Below are 19,323 nucleotides of genomic sequence, written 5' to 3'. Positions count from 1 at the left end.
TCTTGTGAATTGGGATGCTGTGCAAGTTTATGGATAAATTGCCAGAATCCTCTAGGGAAGAGTTTAAGGCATTCATTGCAGAAGGTCATTTGGTGGCAAAGACGTCTTTGCAGTCAGCAGTGGACATGGCAGATGCTTCATCCACACCTATGGCCTCAGGTCATCATTCTCAGAAGGGCCTCATGGTTACAGAACTCCAGCATATCTCCTGTGGTCCAACAGAGCACAGAGAACTTACCTTTTCATGGTCGGTTTTTATTTTCGGAGAAAACTGATGAGACATTGCATTATTTTAAGGGCTCTCATGCTATTCTGCAGTCATTGGGGGTTTATACCCAGGCCACAAATACATCATTATGGAAGTCAGCAACAACACCAGCAATATCCTTCTCCAGCCAGGACTCTAGGAAATGATACATCCACAAAGGCTGGGGTATGCCTCTAAAGTCACTGAAGTTTCAGGGTCTGTAGTCAGAACAGGAAGCTTCACTCCGAATCAATGGTCTAGAGCTTCAAGCCATTTACGATGCATGCAAGACCTTTTGATCTCAAATCAGGGGTACAGTCGTTCACATACTTACCAGCAGTGCCAACATAGTGTTTTATGTGAACAAGCAGGGTGACCTCATTCCAACCAACTTTGCCAGGAAGCAATAAATTTTTGGCATCTTTGCTTCAAGAAGGACATTAGCCCCTACAGCGGTACACTTACCTGGTGTTCAGAATCGGTTAGTAATACATATTATGTCAAGTGGAAGTATTTTTCTGTTTGGTCTCTAGCTCGGGGAATCCAGCTGAAGCCAGTACGCATTCAGGACATTTTGGATTATCTGTTGCATTTTAAATCCTCAGGTCTCTCTCTCAGCTCCTTGAGGGTCTGCTTAGTGGAGATATCAACATTTCAGCCACAGTTTCAAGGGAACTCAGTTTTTTTCTAACTCTCTGGTGGATAGATTTTTAAAAGGGAATGTCCATCTCTTCCCTCCTTTTAAAGAAACAGCAACCTGGGTCTTCTCTTGAGCCCTTGGCAACCTGCTCTCTGTGCTTCTTTGCCGAAAGACAGCTTTTCTTGTAGCCATAATTTATGCAAGGTGGGTGAGTGTGTTGCAGGCTCTCATGGCAGGATCTCCATATATGCAATTTGTCATGCCTAAGATGGCCCTAAGGCTGGATCCAAAATTTTTGTCTAAAATAGTTTCATAATTTCACCTTAACCAAACTATATATTTGTGTGTATTCTTTCCTATACCACATCTGAATACAGAGGAACCGTGCCTTCATACATTGGAGCTGAGATGACGTTTGGCATTCTACTTGGAGAGGACTGAATTGTTTTGTCATTCAGCTCAACTCTTTGTCTTTTGTGTGTATCAAGTGAAGAGTCAGGTGGTTTCCGCACAGATGATCTCCAGATGTATTACTTCCTGTATTACAGCAACATATGGATTAGCTCAGTCTACACCTCTACAAAAAGTGGTGGTTCGTTCAGCCGCTTCGGTCACATTCCTCAATGATGTTGCTATATTAGACATTTCCTGAGCAGCTACCTGGTCTTCAGTGCGTATTTACCAAGCGTTATGCTATTATGACTGCATCTAGATCAGACAGATACAAACTTTGGGAAGGCAGTTTTGCAATCATTCTTTAGGTAGACTTCAAGCCCCACTTCGTTCAGGTACTGCTTGTGAGTGACCTGAGTTGAATACATATCTCCAACCACTCGAAGAAAAAAAAAACCAGTTACTTACCTGTACTTTAAGTATTGTTCTTTGACATGTGGGAGCCGGGATTATTCAATGACCCATCCTTTGTCTCCTCTGTATTGGAACAGCCTTGGATTCCAGTGTGAAGGAACTGCGGGGGATCAGGGTAGCACTGCTGTTTTCTAGCTATCAGAGGGGCTACAGGGCAAAACGGCGTAAGCAGCTCCCCGATGGTTACTGCTAAGCAAAGTTATCTGATTTTGATGCGCTGACCGCATGCATGCCTGAGTGGAATACATGTCTCAATGAACAATAGTTACTATACAGGTAAGTAACCGTTTTTTCCTGGTGTTGAAGCTGCTACAGATGACTTTGCATGACTACATACACCTCATCCCTCCCATTCCACTGGTTCCTCATGTTTTAGATGGCTTCAGAATCTACATGTTGGGTAGCTCTATTACTAAAAGCACTTCTGTGGTTTCCCATGGATTTTTGCCTATTTTTATGCCCTGGTGGCTGTATATAAACTTATCTGTGAAGGTCAGATGCCCACAGGCCACTCCACAAGTAGACAGAAAATAAATATAATGGAATAAATACATAAAGAGAAGGTGAGGTTTGGGGACTCCTGTGAGACATTGGTCCGTAAACCAATCGAGCATACCAGAAAATATTCTTTATCCATGTCTATAGATGTCCAGGTCTTTCCTCCTGAAGTTGACTTTTATGTCCCCATGGCATGGACTCTTACTTAGAATGTGCCATGATATTTCATTAATGTGCCATGATATTTCATGGATGCAGTGGGTTGGCGGGACATCGACACCATTTGATATACCTGGAGGTATCATGACATGGGCAGAGATAGAATGGAAAGCAAATGGAAGCAAAGCTGAAAGTAAATAAACAGCTGCTGCAGTCTTTCCGCACACCACAATTATTTTTATCCTCCAGTGAAAACCTTTTGAACTGATAATCTTGTTGCACCCAAACTTACAGTTTTTAAAAAAGCTCCTTGAAATGAGGTTATCTAAGAAGGTTTTCTTGTATGGAATGTATAATGGTTAGGTGGACAGTAAATGTGTTTTATTTAACAAATCTTTTCTTTTATCAGGTAAGTGTTCTATGGCAGTGGTTTTCAAACTTTTATTCTGGAGACCCAGTTGAAGAAAATTGTGGATGTCCGTGTCCCAACGGAACTGGGGATGTGGGATGTGTGTGTGGGGGCGGGGGGCTCAGGGCTGGGGCAGAGGGTTGGGGTACAGAGGTGAGAGCTGTGGGGTGGGGCCAGGAATGAGGGGTTCAGTTGCGTGAGGGGGCTCTGGGCTGGGGCTTGGGGTTCAGGAGGGGGTCTGGGCTGGGGGTGCAGGCTCTACGGTGGGGCCAGGGATGAGGGGTTTGGGGTGCAGGAGGGGGTCAGGGCTCTGGGCTGGGGGTGCAGGCTCTGGGGTGGGGCCAGGGATGAGGGGTTTGGGGTGCAGGAGGGGGCTCCGGGTTTGGGGGGGCTTAGGGCTGTGACGGAATTGGGGTGCTGGAGGGGGGTCAGGGCTCTGGGGTGGGGGTGCAGGCTCTGGGGTGGGGTCAGGGATGAGGGGTTTGGGGTGCAGGAGTGGGCTCTGGGTTTGGGGGGGCTTAGGGCTGTGACGGGGTTGGGGTGCGGGAGAGGGTCAGGGCTCTGGGCTGGGGGTGCAGACTCTGGGGTAGGGCCAGGGATGAGGGGTTTGAGGTGCAGGAGGGGGCTCCGGGTTTGGGGCGGGCTCAGGGGATTGGGGCATGGGGTTGAGACACAGGCTTACCTCGGGCGGCTCCCGGTCTGCAGTGCAGCAGGGGTGCAGAGGCAGGCTTCCTGCCTGTCCTGGCACCTCAGATCATGCTGTGACCGGGAAGCGGCCAGCGGCAGGTCCGGCTCCTATGCGGCTCTCGCCTGCAGGCACCGCCCCCCCAGTTTCCAGCCAATGGGAGTGCAGAGCCAGTGTTCGGGGCGGGGGCAGCGCATGGAGCCCCATGGCCCCCCTGCTTAGGAGCTGGACGTGCTGCTGGCCGCTTCCGGGGTGCAGCGTGGTGTCAGAACAGGTAGGGGCTAGCCTGCCTTAGCCGGGCAGCACCGCCGACGGGAATTTTAACGGCATGGTCGGCGGTGCTGACCGGAGCCGCCATGACCCAGTGCCTTCCACAGTTTGAAAACCACTGTTCTATGGCATTTTACCATTTGGTACACTGACTGTGTGTGTGTGTGTCTGTCTATCTATCTATCTATCTAGTTTATTCTTTCTTTGGAATTCACTTACAAGTTCGCACTGTATTTTTGTACAAATTTTGGTTTGGGGCACAGGGAAAATGGTTCATTCTTTAACCAGGGAGAGTGTTCTTTTAAGTGCTGTCTACTGCACCATTTAAAAAAAACAACAACAATAGCCCATAGGAAATGAAACACACAAAGTGATATTAAACAAAGTCTGATTTCAACCCCAGAAGCAACGACACTGAGCTATTTTTGTTCTGTCTCTCCTCTACCCACCAGCTAGCCCTTAGTTTGGTGAACCCTTCCTCCCCCCACTCCAGGTTTTAGTTTACTGCTTGTTCAAATACAACAGCATAAATGAAGCAAGGAATCAAAGCCTTAACTTCTCAATGTTCATGTATTTGTCAGCTTCATGTCAGAAGCATAACTTTATCCCAGGAAATAGGAAGGGTCAGAGATATTCCTGTTTGACATAGAAAAGATTGTTATTAATTAAACGGAATCAAGAGAATAATAGGGTAAAGGACAAACTATAAAATATCATGAGCAATTATTCAGGTTTCATGGGGTTTTTTTTGTTTTTGTTTTTCAGTAGCTTGAAAATCCACTGTACATTTCAGAGAAAGAGGAAGCGGCTGTGGGTACATGTGGTGGTTTTTACTTCTTTTTGCAGAAACCACCATGCCAATATCTAGCTTTCTGTGTGTGAGGAAAGAAGTTGGCAACAGTAACGTGGGAAAAACTGAAGAGAAACTGAGATCCAAATAACTTTCAAACATTCAAAGAGAGAGCAAGAGTGTGTGTGTATGTATAGCGGTGAATCTGCTTTTAGATATCTCTAGTTAATGGTCAAATATGGAATTTTAGCAATTAAATTTGATATATCCTCTTGCAAATCTGAACGGAGCAAAAAAGATTTGGGGCAAAATTCACCTCTCAGATCTGTGTATTGGAACTTGTCTCTGCTATTTCTTTACTTTGCATATGTGTGGAGCTGTCAGTTACATCAGTGAGAGATCTGTGCGTTCAGGATAGCACAGTATCTCAGTGGAGAGCCAATGCTCTAATCAGAGAGCAGATTTTTGCCCTCTTTTTTTGTTTTCAGAAAAACTGTCCATTTATTAATATATTTATATAATATAGACCCTGGTTTGCTGCATCCAAATTTTTAATAAGTTAGTAGCCAGCCATTTATTTGCGCTGTTCCAAATTTGGTTTTGTGTCTTTTAAAGCCTTAGGAACAAAGGCAAATAATTTTAAATTTTAAAATATCAGTATATAATGATGGTCAGTGTATTCTGGTCATGACTGTGCTGAATCCTTTTAGTTTAGGTACCGCATAGGCTAGTTAGGGCGTATGTAAATGATTTGGATATTTGCAAAGAATTTGTGCTTTCATTACATACTGTATTTAATCATTTTAATAAAAACATTAATAGAATTACTGATAAATTTATGAATCCTAATATGTATAAGCAAATAGATTTAGGTTTGTAGATTACTTACTGTATGTCATGTCACAGAGCAATATGAACTTGAGTGATCTATTTTTATATACACTGTACACACTATTCAAATATTTACATTTAAAAATATATTTGATAGGACCATAATGTGACTGCTGTACTGTACTCCAAAACATCATAATAAGGTATCTGAAATTATAATTTAACATTTTATAGCCATTTACTCTGTCAGCTGGACTTCTGATAGGAACTGTATGAACACACAAGCTACATCACCACTGTGAGATAGGGATGTGATTTCCCCTGCTTTGTACACATACTCTCACTAGTTCACATTGAGCTAGCATGAGTATAAATAGCAATGTAGCTGCAGTAGCATGGGTGGAGGAAACAGAGGTATGGATTAACCATGTTGAGTATGTTCCCTTCTGAAACCACTAGATGTGAGCACATGACTATACATGTTACTTTACATGAGCCGGGGAATTGACCCCTCGCTCGTACTGTAGCTGAAGTAAGAGAGAGTCCCTGCCCCAAAGAGCTTACAGTCTAAATAAACAAGAAGGGCAAAATGTATGGAGTAAATTTAAAAAATCTGATAGGAAAGAGAGATCTGTTGGACGCTGTTTGAATGTGTTCTTCTTTGTTGTTCAAGCTACGAATGTATATTTTAAACCATTAGAATTTCAATAGATGTGCAGAAATGGTTAGGCCCATTTTTGTAGAAGAAAAGAAAAAGATCTTAGTATGTACCTACTTTGCTGTTGTAATTCCGTAGCAAAGGAAATTAAGTTGCCCTGAAGTAGTCTTGGAAATCGTTTTGTTAGAATAGAGAAAGAGTGTATTTGTTAGGAAGCATCAATCCAGTATATTCAGTCGTCAATAAGATACTTGAGTCGAGGTTACAGGTAAAGAGTATTTTGGTGCATTAAGGTGCAGACATGTCTGCCGTTATGAAACTACAATATAACATCTTATTTGTTTGGGGCCATAATCTTCAAATAGAGTCCCTATGGATGCTCAACCTCCCTGGCTAGAGATGGAACAATTAGCAGTCCATTCACGGATACTTTACTTCTTTAGAAATTTGTTCTTAGCTTGTTTTAATGTTTTTCTTCTTAATCTCATAGAGTTTCCATTAGTTTTTTCTCTTCCCCTGTTTTAAAAAAAAAAAAAAAAAAAAGCCTTAAAAGTTTTTGCTTTACCCCTGCCCCCTTTTTCCTCCCCCGGACTGGGGATTGTCCCCAGTAAGGGGCATGCTGGGTTCTCCTGGGTTTGAGGTGCCTCTCCTGTAAGGAGTCCATTCTACTAAGGGATGGTCTTTCCCACTATGTCATTCCCTTGGGGAGGGCCACGTTCCACAGAAGTGTACCTTCTGTCAGCAGCTGAAAACCAGATCCTGGAAGAAATGGGAATTGAAAGTAAAGCTGCTCCTCAAGGTAGGAGCTCTTCAGCCTGTGACTGACCCGTGCCCAGAGTCTCCCAGGTGACATCAGTCTTCTCTGCAGCCTTCTACTCTAAGGCTGGTGAACCAAGAAAAAAAATCCTCGGATTTTTCACATAAGACCAAAAAGAGAGCTGTCAGCCCCGAACCAGCCAGAGGAAATTTCTGGCACATTCAGTCTCTTCATTAGCTATGGCACTGAAGGTGTCTAAGTATGGTACCCATAGATTGCGTGGGTCTGGTGCGACAGATACTGCTGGTATGCTTAAAGACCCTATGGGCACAGGCACCGAAGCAGCAGTACCGCTAGTGAGGGACAGAAGTGGAGACCATATCACCTCAAGGCAGACGGCATCAGTACGGATGTTCTCAGCACCAATGACTGTGAGCAGCCATCATCGGATCGTTATGTGAAGCCAAGATCTCCGACTCCCTCGGTACCACCGACACAATATTGGCAATCACTGATGGTACTGACTACAGTGGCACCACAGGAATTTAGATTCTCTAACGACCTCATGGCATCTGAGGTACCAGAGCCTCTTCTAATCGGTACCGGGGCCCCAGTACCAGACATATCTTAAGCCCAAGAATCACCACCGGCACCAAGCCGTGCACCTCCGCTCTGTATTGGCTCCACCATTTTCCAGTGGAGAGTCAGATAGTGACCAGGAGGGGGTCCTCTCTCATTGCTCTTATCATGCTTACTCCTGCTATCAACCTGGGACTGCCCAGTCATACCCTCGGTCTGGACAACCCCTGTGGTATGACCAATCATGGGATCAACCACCCATGTTTTTTCCACCAGCCACTGGTCCTGTTGTGATCCATGGACAGCCTGTAGGCACGATGCCTCCTGGGCATCTAGTGTGACCCACCAGAAGACTGCGAGGCATTCCCCCTCAGCCACCACTTCTAGAGCCTAAGAACCTCCTGAGGAGATCTTGGAGGAGCCAGGAGGTCAGACTAGAGGAGAGGGTTACACCAATTACTAACATCTCTTCTTCCTCTCCAGATAAGACAGAAATGCCCCCTCCACTGTCTATGGCAGATGATTTTAAAGTCTTCCAAGACCTGACTAAGGGTGGCAGATACCTTACAAGTATCTCTTGAGGAGGTTAAAAGACATTCACCATAAGCTTCTGGATATTCTTCTACTCCTCCTCCAGGATAGCCCTCCCCATTAACAAGGCACTTTTGGATCCAGCTAAGTTTATATGGCAAATGCCAGAATTGGCCACTCTGCCACGCAAACGGGTCGATAAAAAAATATTATGTATCTCCCAGGAATGAGGAATTTCTTTTTTCACACCCTCCGCTTAATTTCATTGTGATAGATGCAGTGTTATCATCCAGAACAGACTCAACTCTGAAGCCCCAACCTCTCCTTGGGGATACTGCTTGGGAGTTTCCTATAGTGGAGCACCCACAGGGGCGCTATTGAAAGAAGAAGAGGAAGTTACTCACCTTGTGCAGTAATGATGGTTCTTTGAGATGTGCCCCTCTGTGGGTGCTCCACAACCTGCCCTACTTCCCTCTACATTGGAGTTTTTGATAGGGACTCTGCGGTAGAGAAGGAACTAAGGATGGTTCGCCCACGCAATGCTAATTATCCTCGAGGCAGAGCATGAGGAGGGGATAGGGAATGGGAGGGTTAAATGGACACAGGAGATCTTGATAGCAATCAGAAGCACAGGGATCCACATACACCTACAGTGGAGCACACATAGGGACACACATCTCGAAGAACCATCATTACTGCGCAAGATGAGTGACTTCCTCTTCTACCACTTTGACTCTTCTCACAGTGAATAGTATCTTATTCCTCAAATAGCCCTGTTGTAGAAACTCAGTGTGACTAAGGAAGGCGGAATTTGGTCCATAAGAAACAATGTAAAGGGAGATTAGAAAATGTGCTAAGTCTTCCTTCATGTCTGCAATGATATATTATTGAAATGGCTTCTTTGTTTTGACATACATTTGGTATTATGAAGTTTTGACTGATCCAAGCAATAACCACTCTGTTGGAAGCATATTGGGATGAAAAGATTTAAAATAATCTAATCAAAGATTGAATAGAGAGGGAGCCAAAAGTAGAGGCTGAGATAACCAACAAGACTTGAAGAATAATGAGTGCCCATGACTTCTGTGTTTTCCTGAGAATCCTGGTGCTAAAATCATTGTTCTTTACAAGTTCTCATGATTATTTTGGATGATTGGAGTGTGCTTGTCAGATGTTACAGCTACTCCGTTTAATTTGAAGCAAGAGATACTAATAAAGCTTTGTTGTAGATGCAGAGTATCTGTTGCCAGGTAGTAGTAGGCTATGGTACTGCACTTCATGCCAGGGAAGAAATTTCCATGTCTTATTTTATCTGGAAGGAGGAATTGAGGTGAGGGAAAAGTTCTTTAAGTTCCTTCTCACTCTTCAGCTCTTAAACCTATGTACAAAGAAAAGGAGTACTTGTGGCACCTTAGAGACTAACCAATTTATTTGAGCATAAGCTTTCGTGAGCTGCAGCTCACGAAAGCTTATGCTCAGATAAACTGGTTAGTCTCTAAGGTGCCACAAGTACTCCTTTTCTTTTTGCGAATACAGACTAACACGGCTGCTACTCTGAAACCTATATATGTAAAGTAGGCAAGGGCTGAGTATTGCTACTTATTTTATAGTTGCACGTTTCAGCATGTAATGTGGCTGATGTGTTAAAAATTTGCTTCTAAGTTATGTGTGTATCATGCAGCAATGCAGTGAAGCTGCTGTTTTGTGTGGGAAGTTTTGTCACAGTGTTAGTGTAAGCGTGAGATGGTAAGCAGAGTCCCACAGTCAGAATCCTGGATACTTCAGTTCTACCTGAGTGTGGCTTGGACTTCCAACCTCAGGGTATTGGGAGAACAGAAGAGATGTTGGTCACCTTTTTCAAATAAATAGGATCCTATCTGACTTACATAATAGGGTAGAAATTGGCTAGCCTAATGATCCATTTTTCCCCTTTTATTCCACATGTTCTCTGATCTCCCCTGTTTTTTTGGGATTAAGAAGGCTGCTGGTGGTCTAGCCTGTGATTTGCAGATGATGCTGTTAAGAGTAAGAATAATTTGGTATTAGACTGAGGAGATCCATAATGTTTGGCCCCGACCTGCCATTTATTACAGATACCTGATTCAGAGAGAGATTTGGCCTGGTCCTAGTAATTGGATACTCTTCTTTTATGCCAGATCACATTAGAGATAGGATAGGGGCTGCACCTTACTTCAGTTCTTCCAATGCATTGAGAGTCTTCCCTTGAACCAGTTTAATCACGTGAGTGCTGTGAACAATTCACTTCCTTTACCAAGAAGTGCTGTTGAATCAAAGTTAGGCTGACAACAAATATCCTTGTGCTGTGAAGATTTCTCTTTGGTTTTACCGGTATTTCACCTGAATCTTTGATTTCCTTCTTGTGTGTCTTTTTCTTTTCAAACCTACCACCACAACTGCTTCTGTAACTATTCCTGTTCTTGTCAATACTGTGCATTTTGAGACAGGGCTATGTACAGGGCATTGTAGGGCTGAATTATAAAGGTCATAAAAGAAAATTCACTTGACAATGCATCTGTAATAATTCCTAAAAATTCCTTTATTTTAATCCATAACAATTCCTTCTGAAAGCATGTGTTGCTTAGCATTTAGCTTTGGAAAAAGAAGATATTAACATAAACATTTAATGTAAATATTTTGATGAGTGAAAACTGAAAAGGCCCTATGTCAATTTGTAAACAGAAGGGAAAATGATATCTTTACTGTTAAATACCATACTATGATGTGGCTGTAGCTGCTTCCTAGAAATTAAAGATGATTAAGCCTATTAAATGAATCCCCTCTCTAACACAGGATTGATCTCTACAGTATATTTACTACAGCTTGGGCTACTCTAGTTTTGTTCCTAGTAGTTGGACTTTCATATCTGCTCTTCAGTGGCCATTCCACTCTTGAATACATCTCACTGTGTTAGGATCTGTTTTTCTGATATTCATCCCCAGTGCTCTTTCTTAATTTAATCCAATTATTTTTATGTATACTTCTTTGTACCACACTAAACAATTCATCTTCAATTCACTAGAAGTTTAAATATGGGTGATTTTTTTCTTTTTGCTTGGTTTAATGTAAGGTTTGTGTTTTTGTTTTTTTTTTCTTCCAGTTTGGTAGCCTTATGTGAAACAATTTTCTTTCAGGTTTTCCTTAGGGGATGTCCGGAGGCCCCTTCATGAAACAGCAGTATTAGTGGAAGATATCATTCATACGCAGCTGATTAATTTGGTAAGAATATCTTTAGTCTTTTGATTACAATATGTTCCTTGTGGGTACAATCTCATCTTTTCTGTAAGAATATTGAGAATGTTCTACCCCTCATTCTTAAGGCTATAATTATCATGTAGTGACTGTACTTAGAGAAAAGGAGGATTCCCTTTAGAATACGTGAATAACATTCCATCCATAAAAAGAAAAGGAGTACTTGTGGCACCTTAGAGACTAACAAATTTATTTATTCCATCCATGATAGTCTAGAGAAATCACTGCTGAGAAACACAAAGGTACTACCTTTGCCGACATGTTCAGTGTTAAGCTTCCAGATATGAAGGGTGTCAGGTCCAAGTGAGAACCCCTTTCCACCCACCCAGTAGGACTGCTGTGAAGGGAATCCAAGCCTCTGTGCTCTGGATCCCCTGGGGAGTTTTAAGCTTCTGGAGCCTGAACAGCATCTAACCACTGCCCCAGTCACAGTCTTGGTGTGCAGACCTACTATCTGGCACCCTCTTCCAGTGCTGGAACCTGCTCTCCAGTCTCCTAGCACCTCTAGACACAGTGCACACCTCTTTCCCAGAACTCCACCCCAAAGATATGAAACTTCTGGTTTACAGTTTAACTTTTTCAGGTGCATTTAGTAGTTGTGATGCATATACACACATACACTTCGTACAGTTTAACACATTAATGCTCTTTTATCCTTAATCACGTAAGGAGAGTACAGTTCATACAAAACAATAAACACTATATATATGTCCTTGCCTCAGTTTCCCCACCACTCCAGGGCACTCTTTGGGCTGGGTCTGAGTCTGTTGGGTGGTCCAGAGTCTTTGAGGCCATTTGGGCTCAGGAAAATGTGTAGGGCCCCCCTACCCCATGAGGCGGCTACTTGCTTGTTGACCTCTCCTTCTGGAGCCCCTTACCCATGTCTGTGAACTTGCTTTCTCCTGCCCCACACTACTACTTCCTGTCTGGTTCCCCTGTTCCTGTGTGGCTTTCTTCTGTCTTCTGGGTAACTTTCCATTGTTCCTGCCTTTCCCCTTCCCTTCAGCTAAAGTGGATTTTCAAGGCTTGAGCTACTTTTTAGCATAACCTTTTGTCAGGGTTAAGTACCATCATTAACCTTTAGTTCCCATTGTATTTGTCTGGGGTGTATGTTCTAAGGGTCTTGTCAGCAGAGATGGGTCCATGTACATATAGGCATTTATGATACAGCATTTTGTCATAATACAACTTTATAATTTCAGTCTCATGACTGTAGAGACATAGCCCTAGTTCAACACCCAGGGCATATGGTTTGTTCCTGGTTCTGTGGTGCTGTGTAACTATATGTGTGTAATTCCAGACCCAGCTAAACTGGGGGTAAAACTGGTTGAAATTTTTCAAAGAACAAATTTTCAATTGAAAAATAGCCTTTTCCTTTTCAAAACTAAAAATTTCTCGATCTATTGACATTTTCATTTTTGTGTGATGTTTTAAAACAATTATCAAAAACATCAAAATGCTTGACATTTTTTGCTTACTGAATACTTAATGAAAAAATTATAATATTTTCAGTTAAAAAAAAAACAACCCTGACTTTATTAAAAACGGTGATCAAAAAGTTGTGTAAAACCAAAAAGGGCCTGTTCTGAATCCTGTGAAATTCAAGCAACTTTGAAATTTTGATTTTGTTTTTTGTTAATTAAAAATAAAATTCAACCATGTCTACTGAAGACTTTATATTGAGAAATTGTTGTTTCAAACCAGGAAGAGAACCTCTTTTCCCCTGTATTTTGACACTTGGTGGTATTTACAAAACATTTAGGTATATTATTCTACTATGTGGCCCCCAAAATTGTGTAAGCATAGCAGGACAATTTTTAGACTTGTGAACATGCACCTGAATAATAGTAAACCTCACTACAAATTAATAATTTATGCTTTTTTATAGTTCATTTTAAAAAACTTCAATATTGGAGTTACAGGATTTGGTCTGAACCACATCATGAAGGATAAGATGAAATTCCCAATTTCAGTCCTATACCTATTAAGAAAAATCAGTTGTCGTCTTGACCTAACAACCATGTACATAATCATAATTTTTTTTTAAAGTTGTCTCCTTAATCAAACGTAATTATGGCCACAGCTTTACTCTTCCTTTAGTGGCAATGGAATGAGGATTATTTGTTTTATTGCTCTATTAATGCTTAGCTGAACTTTAGAGTAAAATTTGTGTTTGACAAAAATTTAACCTGTGGTCTTGCAGTCTTTTGAATAAATAAATAATGAATTCCTTTAGCTGGGTACTTAGTCGATGGCCATGACCCTAGGTTAACCCTAAATGGTGTGTAGGAGCATGTATGATTTTCTGCCAGGAGGAAGAATGGGAATAGACCAGCAGTCACACAGTTTTTCTAACCTCTCACCTTTTGGCCCAAGACAGCACTTTATTTCAGAGGAAGTGAAAATATCTTTAATAGCTCATTGTTTTGACCTTTGACATCTACAGGACGGAACTCTTAAATCATGGCCTTTTATATATGCCATGGTGGGCTTCTGGAAATGATTTTTGCACAGTCGTTATCCTATGATATTTCACATTCTTACTGAGTTGTTATTAAATATTCATACTGTCTTCTCATTTTTAGATAACTATGCCTATATGAGAGTATTAAAACCACACACTAACTTTGTAATAAATGCTTGTTGTAAACTTGAGTTGATTGCACAGTGCCTATATTCTAATCATGTTGCTCAAAATACTGTACTACATAAATCTCCTTTTGCAATTGATTATTTTCCTCCTGAAAACTGTGATATATTTTTGCATTTGTCTACTATTTCATTTAAGAAGTTGTTTGTGTTTGTGATGGAAGGTCAACATGTTGTTGTATACATCTTTCTTAGTAGGCATTTGTAGGAAGAGAGAATACTTGATTAAATCCAGATATGTGCTTCCAAAATAAGTTGCCATCTTGATTAGCACTGATGGGTTGACTTTTGGTATCTCTGAAGTTTATAGTTCTGACTTCCTATTTTTAAAATTTATCAGAACTCTATTAAAGAAGGGGCCAGTTAGGACAGATTCATATGGTGGCTACTTTGAACCATTATACACTTCATGAAGTCTGGGTGCCCTGGGGAATGACAACACAAAACAAGACAAATCCTTGAAAAGCATGCTGCTCTGAAATTAATGCATCATGATTGCTACCAGAAATAATCTCTTTGGTGTACTGAATAATGCACTACAAATAGAAATGGCCAATTTTTCCACCACTAGTATATAATTCAAGCAGGTGTTAAGCTGTACTAGGCAGAAAAATATCAGCTCAGTATAATAGTACATGCAAACTGCGTACATTACTATAATAATACTAGGAAATTAACCATGCTAATAATGTTTAAATATATTTCTGTATTTTAATAATACATTTTTGGATATTTGCAGAACACTCAATAGAAAACAGAAACAATAAGCAAGAATAACATGAAAATAGGCACATTGAACATATTCTCAATATATCAAAATAATGACATGAAAAAAAATTTTAAAGTTCAAAATAATTAATTACATCTCCCCCCCACAGAGCAGAGTAGCGAAGTTTTTATTCCAAAATCAAGTTCATCGGGGGTCTGGAATACATTTCCAGAGAAGAACCTTGCTAAATGAAAGTTTTTGTTCAAATATTTAAAAACTGATTTGTATTTATTTATACATGATTTAATAATAATTCTTAGATTTTATTTATTTATATTGCAGTAGCACTTAGATGCTCCATTCCAAGGCCCTGTTGTACTGGGTGTTGTACACACATGAATAGAAGCCAGGGACAGTGGGGCTTGGGTGGGCTCAAGCTTTGGTCCCCCATGCTGGGGTCATATAGTAATTTTTGTTGTCAGAAGGGAGTCACGGTGCAATGAAGTTTGAGAACCCCTGTTCTAGATGCATAGTACAAGGGGCATTATATATGAGCTTCCATCTGTTTACAGCTTGTTGCAAATAATTATAGTACTAAATGTAATACTTAGCAGTGCAGTTAGTTACAGCAGCAGATTTTGGGAAACAAAACAGGAAATGCTGGGTAAAGTTCATATAAAGAACTAGAAGCAGTTAAAATTCAGGAGTAATAAGAACAGAAGAACTGAAAGCATTGTGCTATTAAATATTGTCCACCATATTGTTCAGTCTGAATGACATACTTTTGCCCGTTAATTCACTAATTTCTGTGCAATGTGGTATTTCCTTACGCTTAAGGGCTATATTCTGTTCTCAACTATGCACAAGTGCCTCCCATGATATCTGAAGACAGAATTTAGCCCGAAATTCTATTTTTATTTGTATTCGTTTCTATATATTGACAAGACTTTTGAAATCTTTAGTAAAGAGATGTGAAATTTTATTTCATGAGAGGCATGGTCTGAGCACAGGACTGGGAGGCAGAAATCTCAGCTCTGCGGCTTCCTTCCTCTGGATTTGTGCAAGTAATTTACAATTTACCTGCCCACATTTCCCAATTAATACAAAGGTTAATATCTAACTCATTAAGTATCTATTGTGTGGGTTTCATATTTTGAAGATAAGTGCTGTTTGTGAGCTAAATATTATTATTGTTCTTGTACATCAGAGACACTTAAGACATAACAATGAAAGATAGCATATGTACACCTTTCCAATCAGCAAACAGTCTGAAGGTCTTGGCTTCCATTTTTGGGGCATGAAGATCCCTTCTTGTTTCACTTAAGGGAAGACCCCATTCTCTAAGTCCATTTTTTCTAGTTCAGACAGTGGGTGAAATCCTGACCCCATTAAAGTGAGTGGGAGTTAAGCTGTTGACTTTAGTGGGAGCATGATTTCATCCAGGGGTATAATTTCTCTTGCCAGCTGATAGAGAAATAAAAGCTTTCACGATGTCATTCTTCCCTTTAAAAGGGGCTGGCTAAACCTGCTCATGGGGCTTATTGTCTGAAACAGGTAGGGCTGAGTAAGTTTGACTGGCTAGACTTAACTTTCATCTTTGATGCTTTTTATTCTTCCTGATCCCCTTTCCTTTTTCAGATTAAAACAGTGTTTCATAGTGAAAGGTATTACTTTTAGTTCTTCTGATACTCTCTGGAGCACTCCATAGCCTGTGATGTATCCTGCTTCCTCTGTCTAGAGAAAGCACCCTGTGAAAATGCAGCCATCTGGTTGTAGTAAATACTGCTCTCTCTTAAGTGGACAGGAGATTGAAACTACAGCTCATGGGGTGAACAATGTCTCCACTTACTCAGCAGTGCAACTCCCAGTCTCTGGCTATTATCGTTCAATCAATCTTGCGCTTCTCGTACACGCATTCTGAGCCCAAGAGATTGTCAGTATGTCACTCCTATTACAGGAGCAGAAGCTGTCGGAGTAACAGAAACTCTCTCAAAGGGAACTCTTGTCAACATGACTCACAGGATCATTCCAGAATAGGTGATTTCCACAGAGCTACAGATGAATAAAGGTCTAAATATTTCACTGTTACACAGTTTGGTGCACCTTCAAAGCCAGGTGCAAGGATAGGAAGTTAAATTGTATTTGGATGTGTGACTCTTAGTATTCTTGGCTGTGTGAAGGGCTGGGCATCAACTTTCTGAGGGTATGTCTTCACAGCAGAACTATCTCAAGTTGGCCTACCTCAAGTAAGAGTGACCACACTTCAAAACAACACTCGCGTTACACAGAGATTTGATTAGCAGCACAGAGTGATAGCATTAGCTGCTGATGAGTTGTAACTCAAGCTGTTGCATCCCCACTGTGTCACTAGCTCTGTAGGTGGTAAAATTCTTGTATTTTGTTCAATCATCTTGTTGAAACAGTATGCAAGAAGCTTCTATTGGAGGCCTAGTGTGGATTTAGATCAGGTCAGAACACCACAGTCTTTATTTTTGTTGTATGTGGTGTTGTAGCCGTGTCAGTTCCAGGATATTGGAGTGAGTATCACAAAAGGGGACTTCTATTGGAGAGGAAGGTAGGAGGAAAGCCGTTGTCATTCGTGCAGTGAGTGAATTTATATGGGTATTGTATGTTCTTTCTGGGATTTTTGCTCAGTTTATAGAGCCTGCTATGGGGCAGTGTGCTGTGGGAGATTAGGGGATGGGTAGTCAACAGAGGAGTTGGAGGGGGAGTTCTGTCGGAGGAGACAAGCCCCTGATCTTAGGGGCAATGAATGAGGTTTTTTCATGGGTGTTGTGTGTGTTTTCAGTTTTCTGTGTGGTTTTTTTTTCCTCTTTTTGTTCAGTTTGTACAGGCTGGTAGATGGCAGTGTGCTGTGAGAGAAGCAGAGTCCTGATTAAGGGGTGGGGCTTCTCTGGTTAAGGGGCTTATACATGCAGCCAAACAGCCAGCCAGCAGCACAGGAGCCAGCGAACAGAGCTGTAAACAGGGGAGTTGGAGTTAGAGAGGTTGTTTTTTTGCGGGGGGGGGGGGGGGGGGGGGGGGGGAGGGGGAAGGAGAGGGGGAGAGGGTGGAGACAGTATGTTGTGGTCTGGATTTGTTTGTTTTTCCCCCACTTTTCCCTTGGCAGGAGTGTAGGCAGGAAGGCTATGACAGATGTAGAGGCAGCAGTGGTAGTGACCCACTCAATGGAAGAGATAATGAAGATGACTGGATGTGGAAGCTGCAGGATGCACCTGATTCTAGTGTAGGTACCTGAAAACAGCTTTATTTGTGTGAAGTGCCACCTGATAGAGCTGATGGAAGAAAAGATTAGAGACTTGGAGATGCAGGTGGAAACTATAGTTGAGTTTTGAAAGGGGTTCGAGCAGATGATGGAGCAAAGGCAAGAGGAGGCTGAAGGGAAAAGCCAAGACTGGACTGAAGAACTCAGAGAGGAGAGTTCTGGGTGAGGAAGGTGGTCAGCAGAAGCATATGACTATGAGAACCAGGCAGAGGAAAAGACCGGCTAGTGAAGGAGAAATAGAGCTCAAGAACAGGTTTGCTCAGTTGGAAAATGAAGAAGTGGCACAGCAGGCTGTAACAGAAGAAGGGAGGGCATGGAAGAAGAGAGGAGCGGCTAGTACTGTAAGAAGAGGGGAAGAGCCAGTGGGGATACCCAGAGTTCAGAGCACCCAAATGATACAGGATGATTTGCAGAAGATTGTAAGGGAGAATAAAAGACCAGAGGACTTGCAGCCAGAAAGAACAGGAGGAAGGCCAAAGAATCACACCATCACCAAAAAAAGGCACATCTATGTGATTGTTCTTCTTAGTAGGGAGTCCCCAGACAGGCCTGCCACCAGAGTTGGTCCAGAGAACAAGGGTGTGCTGTTTCCTGGGAGCTAAGATATGGCATGTGGACCTGAGGCTGAAGAGGATCATAATGGTAGCAGGAAAGAATCCACTGATTATCCTTCATGTGGGAACAAATGACACAGATAGATTCTGGACTAGAACATATAAAGGGAGACTATGCCAGGTTCGGGAAGATGCGTAAGGATATGGAGGTTCAGGTGATCTTCGGAGGGATTCTGCCTCTGCCTAGGGGAGGAGAATGAAGGCGAGACAAAATTATGATGATCAACAGATGGCTCAGGCAATGGTGATAGAAGGAGGGCTTTAGGATGTTGGCACAGGGGTGCATTTGTGGACAGAGGATAGTTCTTATGGGGTGGATTTGACCTAAGTAGGGAGGGAAATAGACTTCTGGGATGAAGGTTGGCACAACTCATTAAAAGCACTTGAAACTAGGAACTTGAGGGAGATGATTGGGAGATGCTCATGTAATCTCCATGCCTGTTTTTAACATTGAGAGGGAGGAAAATCAAGTCAGAAAGGATACTGCAATGGAGAAAGGAACAGCAGAAGGTAAGAGAATGGACATTAAGAGGAAGGATAGTTCTGATACCAATCAGATAGGCGATACTGGCAGTAGACTGATCATAACCAATTGGGCAAGGAATGTGGGCAAAGCTAAGCAGCAACAATTAAAATGTTTGTAAAACAATGCAAGGAGCCTGGGTAACAAAATGGAGGAACTAGAACTAGTGTTGCAGGAAGTGAATCCAGATATTATAGGGATAACAGAAACATGGTGGAATAGTAGTCATGACTAGAGTACAGGTGTTGAAGGGTATGTGCTGTTCAGGAAAGACAGAAATAAAGGCAAAAGTTGTAGAGTAACATTGTATATTAATGATGAGGTAGACTGTAAAGAAATTAGAAGTGATGG

General features: G+C 41.8%; 1 protein-coding gene across 26 annotated transcripts in view; it reads left to right on the top strand.

The window, feature by feature from the left end:
• SUPT3H (SPT3 homolog, SAGA and STAGA complex component) overlaps positions 1-19,323 on the top strand; it is a 461,776-nt gene that overhangs the window by 234,951 nt on the left and 207,502 nt on the right. For 23 of the 26 annotated variants that reach the window (XM_043542153.1, XM_043542162.1, XM_043542152.1 and 20 more), the window contains one exon: positions 11,074-11,158. The exons of the other annotated variants lie outside the window; for them this stretch is intronic. In XM_043542153.1, the coding sequence (XP_043398088.1) occupies positions 11,074-11,158 (85 nt within the window). The remainder of the gene's footprint in view (positions 1-11,073; positions 11,159-19,323) is intronic. 26 annotated transcript variants of the gene reach the window in all.

This window comes from Chelonia mydas, chromosome 3 (assembly GCF_015237465.2).
Source record: "Chelonia mydas isolate rCheMyd1 chromosome 3, rCheMyd1.pri.v2, whole genome shotgun sequence".
NCBI classification, from domain to species: Eukaryota; Metazoa; Chordata; order Testudines; family Cheloniidae; genus Chelonia; species Chelonia mydas.
The sequence above is the reverse complement of the archived record's forward strand: the minus strand, read 5'-3'. Positions and strand labels throughout refer to the sequence as shown.